This window comes from Engystomops pustulosus, chromosome 7 (genome assembly GCF_040894005.1).
Source record: "Engystomops pustulosus chromosome 7, aEngPut4.maternal, whole genome shotgun sequence".
Classification (NCBI taxonomy): domain Eukaryota; kingdom Metazoa; phylum Chordata; class Amphibia; order Anura; family Leptodactylidae; genus Engystomops; species Engystomops pustulosus.
This window is the reverse complement of record NC_092417.1, coordinates 62,428,084-62,446,054: the sequence shown is the minus strand read 5'-3', so window position 1 is coordinate 62,446,054 and position 17,971 is coordinate 62,428,084. Positions and strand designations below refer to the sequence as shown.

General features: G+C 41.5%; 1 protein-coding gene across 6 annotated transcripts in view; it reads left to right on the top strand.

Moving 5' to 3' along the window:
* Positions 1-17,971, top strand: part of BEGAIN (brain enriched guanylate kinase associated) — a 161,738-nt gene that overhangs the window by 97,387 nt on the left and 46,380 nt on the right. For 4 of the 6 annotated variants that reach the window (XM_072116186.1, XM_072116190.1, XM_072116187.1 and 1 more), the window contains 2 exons: positions 2,164-2,325; positions 14,397-14,463. In XM_072116186.1, the coding sequence (XP_071972287.1) occupies positions 2,164-2,325; positions 14,397-14,463 (229 nt within the window). The remainder of the gene's footprint in view (positions 1-2,163; positions 2,326-14,396; positions 14,464-17,971) is intronic. The other 2 variants (XM_072116191.1, XM_072116189.1) reach the window with 1 other exon arrangement.

The following is a 17,971-nucleotide window of genomic DNA, read 5'->3' as shown; positions in this document are numbered from 1 at the left end:
GGGTAGGTCAGGAAAGTCATCTCCTTATCATTAGATAGTATGAATTTGGTTAAACAAAGTCACCTTTCCTCCTGTCATCAAATTTTTGTTTAAAGGAAACCTACCATTTGATTTGATGCAGTATGAAGCAAACATACCTTGAGAATGCTATAGCTACACTGATGTAGGATCATATCTTGGTTAATCCCTGTGCTGAGTGGTTTTGCTGCAAAAACAGATATAACATTATGATAATAAAGCTTTGTGGCTTCTTTGGCTGCTCTGGAGCTTGCTTTGCCGCTTCTCATAGCAGGAGAGTTTCTCTCTGATTGCATCAGCATCTCCTGCAGTTCTCTTCCTGCCAGACAAAATAATCAATTGCTGCACCATCCGCCAGCTGCTGTGTATGAGTGATCCAGCTCAGGTTGATTAGTGCTTGACTAGTCATGCTTTACTTAGCAGCCATTTGTAATTCCAAGCTCCCGTGTTATGTGTAAGCCAGTCTGTCCCAGCTTTCCCAAAGTCCTGAATGGTATAATTGTTTTTTCAGCAAAACCACTCAGCTCAGGGATTAACCAAGATATGATCCTGTGTAGCTACAGCATTCTCAAGGTATCTTTGCTTCATAATGCATCAAATCAAATGGTAGGTTTCCTTTAAGTGTAGTCAGTAGAGTCATTCCATGATCATGAATAGGTTTTGTATGGGAGCCAACACCTAGCTGCCACACTGATCAGCTGTTCAACATGACATTAATAGAGCACATTGAGGAAGAAGAATTTGGCTGCAGGTCCCAGTAGTGGCTGGAAGCCATCGCTGCATCAGCAGATCCCATTGAAAGTTAACAGTAGCCACAGCTGCAGTGACAGCTTCCGGTGACTACAAGGACGCAGCCTAATGCGGCAAATATCTTCTATGTAACACTGGACAACTAATCGCTGCAGGGGCCTGGTGTTACTCCCATCTGATCAGATCATGGTTTTCTAGTGTGCAGATAGACCAGTAATACAGATTCCAGGCCAAACCCTTTGATTGGGACTTTTAAATATTTTTTTAACGGAGTTGTTTATATTGAATGTTACTTATATTGTCCTTTTTACTTGTTCCTGAATGACAGGACTTGCTACTGTATGGAACATTGAGAGTGAGCTCTGCTGCCACTTTTAAGGAAATTTATATACAAAAATAATAATAACAGCAAACTATATAAAAATAGACACATAGGGGGACATTTATCATACGCTGGTGCTTGTGCGCCTCCGCTCAGCTGGCCGCTTTGCCCCTTCACGCCCCTTTGCTCCCCACTGGCGTGAAAGTGGCGGATTGGGGCACATAATCAAAAGTGATAGCAATGAGCTAGCATTTTCAATTATTTCACTCATGTGGCGCAGAGGTCCTGATAAATATGCCCCATATTCTCAAGAGCAGACTTGTATCCAATAAATTAACCAAATATTAATCAACAATTTCTTTAACCCTGTAATAATCCATGGCAAAATATACATCAAAGCAAAGAATTATATCTTCACCATAATGATCTTGTTGACAACAAATACGAACCAAACTAATGTAATTTTTCCTGTCATGTTTTTGAGGATCAGTGCTGGGCTCTCATGATGTAACCACAAGGTACTGGGCAGTTACCGTGGCAGTCAGAGGCCTAACAAAAGGTCTGTCACTGAAATCTGCTTATTGGGTTTTACCTGAGGAAGGGCCTAAAAGGAGGCCTGTCAGTGTGAGGAACATTGTGAACTACTATTGTAGATATTTAGAAGAATTATGCTAGTGATCAAAGGCTCCAAGTTCTCTAGGTGGAAATATATATATAAATGAAAATTATGGGCCAATAAAATAGCGTCACTGAAAAAATACCACTGCACAACAACAAAATTATGAAAAAAAAATCAAAACCGGTCTGGTAAACCTGGTTGTTAAGCGGTTAAGGCATATACATACTGTAAGTGGTTATATTGTTACTTTCCAAGAGAAGTCATAATGAAGGAATCTTCCACTTGCAGCTAAGGAACATTAATACTTAATTTTAGCATTTGCATACGAGGAATATGCAGTGTCTGAGAGGAGCCTGTGGGGGCGCAGGGAGGCAGCAGCAGGCAGCTTTCTCCTCACATTCCATGTTTGGATCTCTGCTTATATTTAGTGGAATATTTCTTGTTTTTTTCGTAGCAGCTTGCAAGACCAGAAGGAAGAGCTGCAGAAACGCCTGTCGTACACAACACAAAAGCTAGAGATGCTGGAGAATGAATTTGATTCCACCAGGCAGTACCTGGAAACAGAGCTGAGGAGAGCTCAAGAAGAACTGGAGAAAGTGACGGAGAAGCTGAGGCGGTCAGTCTTTTCTTTGTTTCTGATATGTAACCCCTAACATATTGTGATACATTGTAGCTTATTTTAATGTTAGGTGATAGCTGATTTATTTCGCTTTTTTTCTAAGTGAACCTTTATTATCTTGCTGTCCTCATGTTATATTCACAGGGGTTCAAGGAAGATGATTGTTCCTTTAACTGTAGGTTTGGTTTACCCATTCTAGTGCTGTGGCATATGGGTCATTTGGTGCTCCGGGGGATCAAGGAGGTAGAGTTACAATTGTGTTAGTCAATAAAGAATCAGAAGACTGTAACATAAACCATTAATAACATGACACAATCCAATTAAAGCAAACATTTCAATACAGGAAACAGTTGACAAAATGTATTATAAGGAACATGTTTTAGTCAATTAAGGTGAAATCTGCAAAGCCATACAATGCATAAAAGATTTAGTTTATTTTTAAGTCTCACATTTCTGTCCCAAGATGCACTACTCACTCTCTACACCAGGAGTGGCGTGAGATTACAAAGTTTGCATTTGGTCTAACCAGACCTATTCTCCCACACACAGTTTTCAAAATTGGAGCTATAAAGCTTGTGCACAAATAAGTCCAAAAAGTTCAAAATTAAAATTCCCCCCACTAACCTTAACACAGATTAAAGGGAACCTGTCACCAGGAGACCCATTTTTAGCACTCCCCCAGTCCCCACAGAGCATAGTACATACACTGCCAAAGTGTTTTTATATAGAAAATAGGTTTTACGGAAAAAAATATATGTTATATTGTACCTTTCATTAGCATCTGCTGGGTGACTAGGCACTCGTCCACTGGGAGTGGCTGGAAAGGAGCAGTTTCCCCCCCACACACACCCTTGGGAAACTGCTCCTCCATGTGTCCTTTTCAAATTTATGAATAACTCCCCATACTCTGGATTGGCTGTAGAGGAGCAGGGGGCGTTGATAGGATAAGTGATAGGTGTTTTCATATATTTGAAAAGGTCACATGGAGAAGCGGTTTCCCAAGGGTGGGGGGGAACTGCTCCTTTCCAGCCCCTCCCAGTGGACGACTGCCTAGTCACACAGCAGATGCTAATGAAAGGTACAATATAACATATCTTTTTTTTCTGTAAAACCAATTTTTAATACAAAAACACTTTGGCAGTGTATGTACTATGCTCTGTGGGGACTGGGGGAGTGCTAAAAATGGGTCTCCTGGTGACAGGTTCCCTTTAAATGTTATTTGAAGTTCACAAAAAAATAGTGAAACTACAACTGGACTAGGGACAGCCATGAAAATGAGGACAATTGTGAATCATAGTGTATTGAGTGGAGTGGGTGATATACAATAGTCACTATTCCATAATTATATACATGTATTTGTATTTAGAGCTTTGGGTTTGTGACTCTATGTTTTTAGGGACAATTTGTATTTGCATAAGGGGTGTAATTGTAATCATGGGGAAAGGGTCTGGAAGGAGAGAACTACTAGTATTGAAGAGGTTTTCAATATCCCAAAGTAATGAGTGAATCTGAGGATTGTGAGGAAAATCCAAAAATTAAACCTTTCAAAATATTCATATTGGGGCAACACCCTCTTTACACTGCACTGGCAAATCACCCATAGTGGCATCACCACTGTCTTATATAGCCACTCCTTAAAGGTAATGGCAAGCCTGGACAGTTACAGGGGGCAAGTAGGGAAGTCGGAAATGACACAGTCTAATTATAAATCAAGTCTAACTTTAAAGACAACCTACCATGAGGAATTTGAAGTAGTTCTGATTGTAGATTCCTCCTGCCCTAATCTGTTATTTAGTAATCCTGGAACCTAACCTGACTTGTTAAACTTTATTAACTTTATTTTAGTAATATATAAAATAACTGCAGAGGCTACTGGGTCGTGTACTAGCCTGGCCGGGCACTGGGAGCTAAGGCTATTCCACGCCCAAGAAGCCTCTGCAGCTACTTTATATATTACTAAAATAAAGTATTTTAACAAGTTAGGTTAGGTTTCAGGATTAATTAATTTACAGATTAGGACAGAGGCAGGCAGGAGGAATCTACCATCAGATCTACTTCTGATGGTAGATTTCTCATGGTGGGTTTCCTTTAATGTTATATTCAGCAGAATTGCATCAAGACAAATTGTATAATACATTCCTTTGATCAGAATCAACTTTTTGCAAGAAGTCACTAGGATTGCACATATGATTTTTTTTTTTTTTTTTTACAATAAAAGGAGAAATTCATGTAAGTGTAAATAAGGAATCTAAATAAGAGATATACCAACTCATCAGATGTCTCAAGGATGTATTATATACACTGGAATAACTCAATAAGGTAGCAATGAAATAATATCAACCTAATTTGGGATGTATGGCGAGTCAGTAACTTCTTTATGATAAAATGTAGATTTTTTTCTACGGATACTGAAGTTTGCTCTGTACTCTAGACTTTCCATCATATTAGTCTACTAGTGGTATATAGGTATCAGTCCCACATTCGTCATGTTGTATGAGCTTGGGAGCCGGAGTTTTAAGGATACATAGGTAAATCAGGTGTAACACATTCTGATCTTGATTTAATGAAGAGGGATCCAGGTAAGTAAGTGGACCCCCCATGATTGTATAGACCAGTGTAGGTAAGTGTATATTGAATAATTGTCATACATCAACCTTAGCTGCCTCCTACATGTACACCCATATACATTATTTAAGACAAATTTGTGCTCATCACTTATGCTGTATTATAGAGCAATCTTTACAACAGCCCCCAACCCCCCTACAACAAATCTGTCACCACGCCGCATCCGAGACGAGGCCTTAATGACTCCTGTCTGCCAGATTTTTTTGCAGAGTTATCAGCCTGACAAAAACAGCTCTGATTCATTGTTTCTGCAATATTAAGAATAATTAGCGGACACAGTAAGTCATTAAAGAGGCGACGGGAGGTAGTACTTCCATCACTCTGCTGTAATTCACAAATGGATGATAAATATTTATAACATGCATATGCTGGCTCTTAACCCCTTAAGGACGCAGCCTGTTTGCAGGTTAAGGCTCGCAACTTTTTTTGGAAATTTGACCAGTGTCTCTTCCTGTGGTAATAACTTTTCAACGCTTTAAGATATCTCTGTGATTTTGAGATTGTTTTCTCGTGAGACATTGTAGTTTATGTTAGTAGTGTCATTTCGGTGATCCGTTCCTTTTTTGGGGGGTAAAAATTCAAAAATTTAGGAAAAATTTGAAAAAAATGACTATTTTCAAAGTTTCAAATGTTATAATTTTTAGACAAAAAGTGATACCACAAATTTTTTTTGATAGAAACCTTTTGCCATTGGTCTTCTTTTTATATCCATAATTTGTTTTACGTTTCCATTATTTTTATGGATGTGAGAAGGTTTGAAGTTTTAGGAGCAACTTCTCAGATTTTCTTGAAATTTGAAAAATGCGAACTTTTTGGTGATCAATTCAGTTTGGAAGTGCCCTATAAAGACTTATGTACTATATACCCCCACAAGTAACACCATTTTATGAACCTAACATCTCAACCTATTCAAATCAGCATTTAAGAAGTCTGTTAACCCTTTAATTATTTTTCCGGAAGCATATGAAAATGGAGTGGAAATTTTGAAATTTCAATTTTTGATTTCAATCTTTCCAATTTAGCCCTAAAACGGATACATTCAGAAGGAATTTGAGGTAAATATATATTCCTAATTTCTTGCCCTGCTTCTTCCGAGTACGGCAATACCAGACATGTGGATGTCAGCTGCTGGTTCCCCGCACAGCGATGTCCAGAACAGAGTTAGCGATACTGGGAATTTGGAAGGAAAATTTGGCTGCAAATATTTTGTGGTGCCACAGTGTAATTGAAGAGCCCCTGAAGTAAAAGTACAATAGAAAACCCCCCAAAATGTCACCATTTCGGAAACTAGACCCCTCAAAAAATTTATCGGTGGTTGTGGTGAGCATTTTAACCCCCGACACGCTGGTCAAAATTGAATGCAAAGTAAATGGTGCAGAGTAAAAATTGCGTTTTTATCTCAAAAATGTCATTTTAGTGCCTCATATACTGTGCCCAACCCATGCCACTTTAGACAAACACCCCAAAAATCATTCTGCGGGTTGTCCTGAGTACGGCAATACCACACATGTGCCAATAATTTACAGACTGGGCACACAGAAGGGATGAGAACGGAAGGAGTGAAATTTTGATTTTCCAGCTCCGTTTTCACATGTTTGGATTTGGAGTGCCATGTCATGTTGGCAGGGCCCGTGAGGTGCCAGTGCAATAGAAACCCCCAATAAATGATACCATTACGGAAACTAGACCCCTCAAAGAATATATCGGTGGTTGTGGTGAGCATTTTAACCCCCGACACGCTGGTCAAAATTAAATGCAAAGTAAATGGTGCAGAGTAAAAATTGCGTTTTTATCTCAAAAATGTCATTTTAGTGCCTCATATACTGTGCCCAACTCATGCCACTTTAGACAAACACCCCAAAAATCATTCTGCGGGTTGTCCCGAGTACAGCAATACCACACATGTGCCAATAATTTACAGACTGGGCACACAGAAGGGATGAGAACGGAAGGAGTGAAATTTTGATTTTCCAGCTCCGTTTTCACATGTTTGGATTTGGAGTGCCATGTCATGTTGGCAGGGCCCGTGAGGTGCCAGTGCAATAGAAACCCCCAATAAATGATACCATTACGGAAACTAGACCCCTCAAAGAATATATCGGTGGTTGTGGTGAGCATTTTAACCCCCGACACGCTGGTCAAAATTAAATGCAAAGTAAATGGTGCAGAGTAAAAATTGCGTTTTTATCTCAAAAATGTCATTTTAGTGCCTCATATACTGTGCCCAACTCATGCCACTTTAGACAAACACCCCAAAAATCATTCTGCGGGTTGTCCCGAGTACAGCAATACCACACATGTGCCAATAATTTACAGACTGGGCACACAGAAGGGATGAGAACGGAAGGAGTGAAATTTTGATTTTCCAGCTCCGTTTTCACATGTTTGGATTTGGAGTGCCATGTCATGTTGGCAGGGCCCGTGAGGTGCCAGTGCAATAGAAACCCCCAATAAATGATACCATTACGGAAACTAGACCCCTCAAAGAATATATTGGTGGTTGTGGTGAGCATTTTAACCCCCGACACGCTGGTCAAAATTAAATGCAAAGTAAATGGTGCAGAGTAAAAATTGCGTTTTTATCTCAAAAATGTCATTTTAGTGCCTCATATACTGTGCCCAACTCATGCCACTTTAGACAAACACCCCAAAAATCATTCTGCGGGTTGTCCCGAGTACAGCAATACCACACATGTGCCAATAATTTACAGACTGGGCACACAGAAGGGATGAGAACGGAAGGAGTGAAATTTTGATTTTCCAGCTCCGTTTTCACATGTTTGGATTTGGAGTGCCATGTCATGTTGGCAGGGCCCGTGAGGTGCCAGTGCAATAGAAACCCCCAATAAATGATACCATTACGGAAACTAGACCCCTCAAAGAATATATCGGTGGTTGTGGTGAGCATTTTAACCCCCGACACGCTGGTCAAAATTAAATGCAAAGTAAATGGTGCAGAGTAAAAATTGCGTTTTTATCTCAAAAATGTCATTTTAGTGCCTCATATACTGTGCCCAACTCATGCCACTTTAGACAAACACCCCAAAAATCATTCTGCGGGTTGTCCCGAGTACAGCAATACCACACATGTGCCAATAATTTACAGACTGGGCACCCAGAAGGGATGAGAACGGAAGGAGTGAAATTTTGATTTTCCAGCTCCGTTTTCACATGTTTGGATTTGGAGTGCCATGTCATGTTGGCAGGGCCCGTGAGGTGCCAGTGCAATAGAAACCCCCAATAAATGATACCATTACGGAAACTAGACCCCTCAAAGAATATATCGGTGGTTGTGGTGAGCATTTTAACCCCCGACACGCTGGTCAAAATTAAATGCAAAGTAAATGGTGCAGAGTAAAAATTGCGTTTTTATCTCAAAAATGTCATTTTAGTGCCTCATATACTGTGCCCAACTCATGCCACTTTAGACAAACACCCCAAAAATCATTCTGCGGGTTGTCCCGAGTACAGCAATACCACACATGTGCCAATAATTTACAGACTGGGCACACAGAAGGGATGAGAACGGAAGGAGTGAAATTTTGATTTTCCAGCTCCGTTTTCACATGTTTGGATTTGGAGTGCCATGTCATGTTGGCAGGGCCCGTGAGGTGCCAGTGCAATAGAAACCCCCAATAAATGATACCATTACGGAAACTAGACCCCTCAAAGAATATATTGGTGGTTGTGGTGAGCATTTTAACCCCCGACACGCTAGTCAAAATTAAATGCAAAGTAAATGGTGCAGAGTAAAAATTGCGTTTTTATCTCAAAAATGTCATTTTAGTGCCTCATATACTGTGCCCAACCCATGCCACTTTAGACAAACACCGCAAAAATCATTCTGCGGGTTGTCCCGAGTACAGCAATACCACACATGTGCCAATAATTTACAGGCTGGGCACACGGCAGGGGTCAGGAAGAAAGAAGCACAATTTAGGTTTTCAAGCTTCGTTTTCACTAGATTGGTAATGGGGGGTACCCCCGAGGTACCAGTACAATAGAAACCCCCAAGTAGTGAACCCATTTTGGAAAGGGCACCCCTCAAAGAATGTATGTAGGCTTGTATGAGCATTTTAACCCCCAACACGCTGGCCAAAATTGAGTGCAAAGTAAATGGTGCAGAGTAAAAATTGTGTTTTTATCTCAAAAATGTCATTTTAGTGCCTCATGTACTGTGCCCAACCCATGCCACTTTAGACAAACACCGCAAAAATCATTCTGCGGGTTGTCCCGAGTACGGCAATACCACACATGTGCTAATAATTTACAGGCTGGGCACACGGCAGGGGTCAGGAAGAAAGAAGCACAATTTAGGTTTTCAAGCTTCGTTTTCACTAGATTGGTAATGGGGGGTACCCCCGAGGTACCAGTACAATAGAAACCCCCAAGTAGTGAACCCATTTTGGAAAGGGCACCCCTCAAAGAATGTATGTAGGCTTGTATGAGCATTTTAACCCCCAACACGCTGGCCAAAATTGAGTGCAAAGTAAATGGTGCAGAGTAAAAATTGTGTTTTTATCTCAAAAATGTCATTTTAGTGCCTCATGTACTGTGCCCAACCCATGCCACTTTAGACAAACACCCCAAAAATCATTCTGCGGGTTGTCCCGAGTACGGCAATACCACACATGTGCCAATAATTTACAGGCTGGGCACACGGCAGGGGTCAGGAAGAAAGAAGCACAATTTAGGTTTTCAAGCTTCGTTTTCACTAGATTGGTAATGGGGGGTACCCCCGAGGTACCAGTACAATAGAAACCCCCAAGTAGTGAACCCATTTTGGAAAGGGAACCCCTCAAATATTAAAGTAGGCTTGTATGAGCATTTTAACCACTAAGGTGCTGGCTCAAATGTAATACAAAGTGAGTAGTGCAGAGAAACAATTGTATTGCAATTTATCAAATATGCCATTGAAGTGACAAAAGTATTTTGCCCAACTCATGCCACTTTAGACAAACACCCCAAAAATCATTCTGCGGGTTACCCCGGTTAGGGCAATACCCCATAGGAGGCAATAATCTGTAGGATGGAGACACGGCAGGGCTCAAAAGGGAATAACTTGTTGGAGCACAGACATTGTACATTTTTTTTTCTTTTTGGCATCATGAAAGATTTGTAGATGCCAATAGGGGCCAGTACAGTAGAAACCCCTAAGAACTGACCCTATTTTGGAAACTACACCCCTCCATGAATTAATCTAGGGGTATAGTTAGCATTTTAACCCCACAGGTGGACCCCTGAAAAAGTGCATAATGGATAGTGCATAGTAAAAAATATCCATTATGTCATTTTTTGCCCAGCTGCTGCCATGGGAGACAAACACCCTAAAAATCACGATGCATGTTTTCCCGGGTAAAGCATACGGGGCAGTAATCTACAGGCTGGGCACATGGCAGGGCTTAGAAGGGAAGATGCGGCATGCGGCATGATGTATAAGCTGTGCGTCAGGGTAACAACAGGGTACTCTAAAAATCCAGGGATGTATGATAAATTCGGAAGCAATCTTTCATACATAACCCTGGTTTTTCTGGGCATGTCTCACAGTGATGAATGGTGTCCTTCCTAATGCCATTTTTGGAGCACACCCTGCACCTCTTTTGTGTCCTTCCCTTGCTGGCTGTTTGGGGAACTACTCCTGGAAAGTGCTGCCCTGGCACAATACGTGATGTGGCCTCACTTCCAGATGTGCTAGCACTCCCCCCTTCCTGGTCTCCAAAAAGAAAGTACTTTATTACCACCTCTTGAAATTCCAGGAAAGTTCCCCTCTGGCCGGCATATCGATGCAGCACATAAGCATTATACAATGCCATCTGCATGATGTGCACGGCCAGCTTCTTGTACCACACCCTCGACTTCCGCATGGCATTGTACGGCTGAAGCACCTGGTCAGACAAGTCCACCCCTCCCATGTATTTGTTATAATCTAAAATACAGTCTGGCTTGGGGGCTTCTGTACTGGCACCTCGTACTGGGACAGGGGTGGTGGTGTGCTCATGTATTGTGGTTAATACAAGGACCTCTCTCTTGTCCTTGTACTTAACACACAATACAGAGTCGCTGCATAGTGCCCTACTTTCTTGCCTTTTAAGTTTTTGCCCAAGCAGCGACTTAGGGAGACCTTTCTGATTTCTGCGTACAGTGCCGCATGCCGCAGTATTTCTGGAAGTGAGGCACTTGAACAGGGTGGTGCTGGTGTAGAAATTGTCCAGGTAGAGGTGGTAGCCCTGGTCCAGCAGTGGGTGCACTAAATCCCACACTATCTTCCCTGTAACACCCAGGAAGGGGGGGCATTCTGGGGGCACTATAGTGGAGTCCTTCCCTTCATATATCCTAAACTTGTATGTGTACCCTGATGAACTTTCGCACAGCTTATACATCTTCACACCATACCTTGCCCTCTTATTGGGCAGGTACTGGCGGAATTGAAGTCTCCCTTTGAATTGTACCAGGGACTCGTCTATGCTCACATGTTTGGCGGGGGTATATGCCTGGACAAACTTGGCACTAAAATGATCTAATATGGGCCTGACCTTAAATAACCGATCATAACTGGGGTCACCTCTGGGTGGGCACTGTGTGTTGTCAGTGTAGTGCAAAAACTTATGGATGGCTTCAAAGCGCATCCTGCTCATTGCCATGCGGAACATGGGGGTGTTGTACAGTATATCTGTGCTCCAGTAGTCCCTGATTGAAGGCTTCTTTACTATCCCCATGAGGAGTATTATGCCCCAATACTTGTGCATCTCTGCTGCAGTGACAGGGGTCCACCTATAGGGTTGTGCATAAAAGGACGTGGGGTTTTGGGCAATATGCTGTGCAGCGTAGAGATTTGTCTGAAATATAATAATATTCAGCAGCGCCTCATCAAAAAAAAACTTAAAAAAGTCCACAGCTCTGAGCCCTGTCGTGTCAAAGTTAATTCCAGGATGGCCCGTAAAGTCAGGGACCTGAGGGGTATAATTATCTGGGGCTACCCATGTGGGGTCAGTGGAAGCCCCAGACGCTTCTCCTGCAGAAGTCCCAGAAACTTCTCCTGCAGAAGTCCCAGGCACTTCTCCTGCAGAAGTCCCAGGCACTTCTCCTGCAGAAGTCCCAGGCACTTCTCCTGCAGAAGTCCCTGGAACCCTACGGCGCCTTCTTGGGGGTCCTTCCAGGTCACTGGCAGATGAGCAGGAGGATGATGATAAGTAAAAGGGACCATCATCCCCACTAGCTGACTCGGTGTCGGAGGCAAGCATGTTATATGCCTCCAACACGGTGTATGTCTTCTGAGACATTGCACACAAAAAAAATAGAGAACTAGAAAAATTAGATAATGTGCACCAAACTACACGGATAAACCGTCTAGCAGGCACACAAAAAAAAAAATATAATGCACACCAAACTACACGGACAAGCCGCACAGATGGCACACACAAAAAATAATGTGCACTAAACTACACGGACAAGCCGCACAGATAGCACACAAAAAAAAAAAAGATAATGCGCACCAAACTACACGGACAAGCCGCACAGATGGCACACACAAAAAATAATGTGCACTAAACTACACGGACAAGCCGCACAGATAGCACACAAAAAAAAAAAGATAATGCGCACCAAACTACACGGACAAGCCGCACAGATAGCACACAAAAAAAATAATGCGCACTAAACTACACGGACAAGCCGCACAGATAGCACACAAAAAAAAAAAAGATAATGCACACCAAACCACACGGACCAGCCGCACAGATGGCACACAAAAAATAATGTGCACTAAACTACACGGACAAGCCGCACAGATAGCACACAAAAAAAATAATGCGCACTAAACTACACGGACAAGCCGCACAGATAGCACACAAAAAAAATAATGCGCACTAAACTACACGGACAAGCCGCACAGATAGCACACAAAAAAAAAAAGAGAATGCACACCAAACCACACGGACAAGCCGCACAGATGGCACACAAAAAATAATGCGCACTAAAGTACACGGACAAGCCGCACAGATAGCACACAAAAAAAATAATGCGCACTAAACTACACGGACAAGCCGCACAGATAGCACACAAAAAAAAAGATAATGCACACCAAACCACACGGACCAGCCGCACAGATGGCACACACAAAAAGTAGCTACGTACGGGTACACCTACGGCGCTCTGGAAAAAAATATTACCAGGCACCGAAAAAAAACCTATGTGCACCGCGCAAAAAGGCGCTACAAATGCACCTAGCTTGCCCTAAGACAAACTAACTACCGCTAAGACTGCTAAAGATTCTGTGCAGCGCTATTCACACGGCGCACTGAAAAGTGCGTCCAGTGCAGAACAACGCTAACACAGCGCACTGAAAAGTGCGTTTGGGTTCAGAAGGGAAAAACGGAAGACACGTGGGATCACACAAGGCGATCACACAGGGAACACACAGGACACAGGAAAAAACAGATAGGGATGGGAATTTGTAGGTAACAATAGGGATCAGATAAGGATCAGAACACTATTTTTAGTGTAAAAGTGTATTTTGGTGCACACAGTAACGCTCTCTCCTCTCTCCAGCGATACCAAACCAAAATGGTGCCGCTGGAGGAAGAGGAAAGGGCTAAAAGCACGTTTTTCAGCCCAAAATCGCTGTAATTGGCCAGTCAGGTTTGACTGGCCAATCACGGCGATCGGCGGGCGGGACCGATTTGATTGGTCGGGTGACGGAGACAGGAACTCCTCCTGCCTCTGTCACCCAATTCTCGTCCCGATGTCACCACGTCGCGAGACGTGGTGACAATTCTAAAATAGTATGCGCTCGCGCCGTAGCTGTACTGCGCTGAGCGCTAATAGTCGGAAGCCGCGCAGTACAGCTACGGCGCGGAGCGCTAAGTGGTTAAAGGAGCATTAGTTTTTCCACATACTGTATTAAGATTATGGGGCACATTTACTTACCTGGTCCTGTCGCGATCCCTGATCCAGACGGTCCGACGAAGATGAAGTTTTCGTGCGCCCGAGATCCTGCATCTGTCGCTTCCCCTCTGAGGTCCGCCGGAGTTCACCTTCTTCTTCCAGGTGTATGTGAGTGCATGTCTTGCTACACAATTTGCAATGTTAAGTCCGAATCTGTCGGATCGTCCGATGGCCCGGCCCCCGATTTGTGTTGCATGAAAACCGAAAACCCCTGTTAACTGTGGCGCAACACGGAAATCGTTGGGAAACCCGATGAAAATGCGGTCCGCGGACCTTTAGTAAATGAGCCCCTATATGTTTTATAAGAAAAAAATTTAAGTTTCCTTTTCATATCTTTCTTAGTTTTCTTAGTTTTCAAGAATTCTGCTTGCTGTCATCTTTACAAAACTTAACTTTATTTTTATACTGAAAATTTAAAACATAAAATCAAAAGTATTAAAATTTTTTTAAAAATCCATACTTGCCGTGTATTTACTTCATTGTGTTTGCATATGTTTCAGAATCCAAACCAATTACTTGTCGTTACAAAGGATAAACCAAGAGCTGGAGGAGAAGCTGCACAGAATGGTGAGCGCTGAACGTTCCAGTCTTAGTCATGTAATGGGTCACGTGTCAGAACCAGCAGTCCCCGGGTTACGTACAAGATAGGTTCTGTAGGTTTGTTCTTAAGTTCAATTTGTATGTAAGTTGGAACTGTATATTTTATGATTGTAATCCCAGCCAAATTTTTTTTTGGTCTCTGTGAAAATTGAATTTGAAAATGTTGAATTGTCATAAGAGCCAGGATTAACAATAAAGCTTAACTGCAGACACCAGTGATAACTGTTACAGCTGTTTATTGTAGATTAGGGCTAAAGTACAGTAAAATTACCAATTACCAGAGGTCTGTTTGTAACTAGGGGTCGTCTGTAAGTTGGGTGTTCTTAAGTAAGGGACCGTCTGTATTGAGAAACTAGTGAAAGGGCATGTGCCATCTGTAGGAAATAGGACTTCTTTAGTATAAAGTGTTTTGTTTCAAGGCAAATTTTCTGGTGTTCTGGTACTATTTGCGAGGTCCATATCCCCTTGCAGTGCTATTACTGTTTGCTTTCAACAATTCCTGCACAATTCAGTAATTACTTGAATAAGTTTGTAAAAATGGTTTATTTGCAGTAATCAGTGGTGTGCAAAGTATCTGAGTTGCTTGCAGCAAGGGGCAAAAAAGCCATGTAATACTCAGTAAGGGTTTTGTTTAACCCAACTAACCTCGTTCAAGATCTGGCCCGTTAGGTGACTAAGAACTCAATAGTCACTCTGTCTGAGCTCCAAAGTCCATAGTGGAACATTTAAATAGGGTTATCCAAACAGCTTACATATTCTCATAAAGGACATCTCCCACCAAGATGAAGGATTGTTATCCGAGTACAGTTACTTACTGTAGGTGAGTTACTGTAGGGTAGGTACTGTGTTCCCTCTGGTGGGATCTGTGCTTCTTTCAGATTCTTATGCTCTTGTTTTACAGAAAACGATGGTGATAAAAAATATGCAAATAACTGAGGGGTTCCAGTCTCCATTAACACTTATGGAGCCTCTTATAGAGCCCCCATATGCTCATTTGAATAATTTTACGAGCCTTTTTTTGAAAAAAACAGGGCATAAGAAGCTAAATGAAGAGTAGATCTTGGCAGAGGGATCACACACCAATATGTCAGTGTGCTTAGTTTACAATCCTTTATCCTGGAGGTAGATGTTCTTTAAAGTCTGGGCTTTATATTAGGGAGGCCATAACAAGGTATTCTGTAACAGAGATAAAAGCCTACATTGAGTTTGCAAAGAAGCACCACAAGGACTCTGGTCTGATAACCAAGAACTTTTTGGCCATAATTCTTATTATCAAGTCTAGAGAATAAATTGAATTACTCATCACTTACCCAATACCATCTTTGCAATCCAGGCAACAGGCTGGGGTGTTTTTCAGGGGCACAGGGAGACTGGTCATGCTTCATGGAGCTGAATCTAGCAAATTTCAGCTATATTATTGTTGAAAACCTGTATGGAGTACTGTACAGAAGGTTCATCTTCCAACAAGAAAATGACCATAGACAGTGATCACTTTTTGAATGTCCCTGACTTGAACCCAAATGAATATCTCTGGAGAGACCTTAAAATGGTTGTCTATCTATGTTCTCCTCCATCCAACCTTATAGAGCTTGAGAGGATCTGCAGATTGTGCAAGCCTTGGAGCAGCATACATACAAGAGAATGGAGGTACTGATAAATTAGCAAAGGTTTCTAAAATTTTGTTCTCACCTTGTTATAAGGTATTGAGTGCCAAATGATGAAAGAAGACCTAATTTTGAGCACAAAGCCTCGATATGGCAAAATGTAAAAAAAAAAATGTGAAAAAGCTGACAAAATGCACACTATATAAATCTATACCCTACTCCAAGCCCCCATGGCTAAAATCACCCAAAATTGGATTTATATTTTGCTGCGTCTTAAATGCTGCACGTCACTTTGTGCTGTAGGTTTTGGATAAGATGTACAGTACTTTTAGCTCATCCACTTTGCTGTTACTTTAGATCGCAGTAGTTTAGCTGCTGGTAAGTTTAGAGTAGCTAAGCTGCTATGGCTACTGTCCATGTTGCAACAACTACCTGTATGAAAAATCCAAACTTCAGCAAAAGTTTTGTTTCAAAAATTAGTGTGTAAACTTTTATTACATATGACATTAGAATAAGGACAGGTACACTGTAGTGGCAATACACATAAATGTCAGGGAGGTGTGGACAAAATATTGTGTATTCAATGTTCATTACAAAGATATAGACAAGGTGTAAGCTGTATATAGGTATAAACAATTTTTCCGTAAAGGCTGGCATCAATATGTAGATACAAAAGTTAAACATTTATTTCCATGTGGTCTACCTCACCTAAACAGTACCACTACATGTATACTTAGGTGTCAGGTGAATATACGTAGGTACTAGGAATCTACGTCCACTAGGATGGATGACACCTCAAAGCGCATTTCGGCACACTGCCTTCGTCAAGGGGTAATGTCAGCCAAGAAGAATATATAAAAGGAGAAATAGCCACTAAGGGACGTTCATCTAACCTGGTATGTTACATTGGAAACATGAATATTTACATAAAGGAAATGAATTATATTGACATAAATGGGTAGTATAATTACATCATTATTTAGATAAAGAAATAACATATTGACAACCAATGTGTAGAAATAATTACAAAAATAGTAATACTAATTCATACAAGAGAGGATAATATATAACATATAATAGGAAAACATGTGTGGCCCCAGCCTGGTACTGCCCCTAGTACTACAAGGAAATGAGTGTAACAACCAGGGTGCAGTATGAGGCAATGCAATGGATGCAGATAGAAATGAGCCAGTAATATCCTCAGCCAAACAATCCCCTCACATTTTTTCCACTTTCAGTAAAGCTTGGAATTTGGCTTCAGGTAATTACAGTATCAAAGTGTAGCAGTGGAATACAAGATCTTCCCAGGCTGAAGATCCGGACACATAATTCCTGTTAGCATGCTGCATTTCCAGAAAGAGTCAAGGATCACAAAAGCTCTAAGGGATCAATCAATATCTGCCGTCAACAGTCCAGACATCAGGCTTTCATTCATTCTCACCTCTCACAAATTGAACCTTCCTGAAACTTTTTTCATTTCCTACATAAAATGAAAAACAGAAATCCTCAACTTGTGATGACAACTCAAAATTTTGTCTTGTTTGGTTTTATGAGGATATTGGAGTCTTCATCCAATCTATTAAGGCTGGTGCTTGGTCTGGAAATGTTACAATCAGAGACATGGTATTTCCTGCAGATATGATACATTGTAGCAATTTAGCACCACTCAAGCTGTAGTGGAGTCCCACCAAGACTCCACAGGAGTTTACATAATGCCTGTTCACAAAGTGTTAATCAGAAAAAATATAGTCATTGACAATTTAATAGTATATGACACCATTATTATATATACAATGTATATATATGTATATGTACAGTATGTAGCAACCAGAACTGATAATCTTACTCCGAGCTCATGGTACACTGTGTGA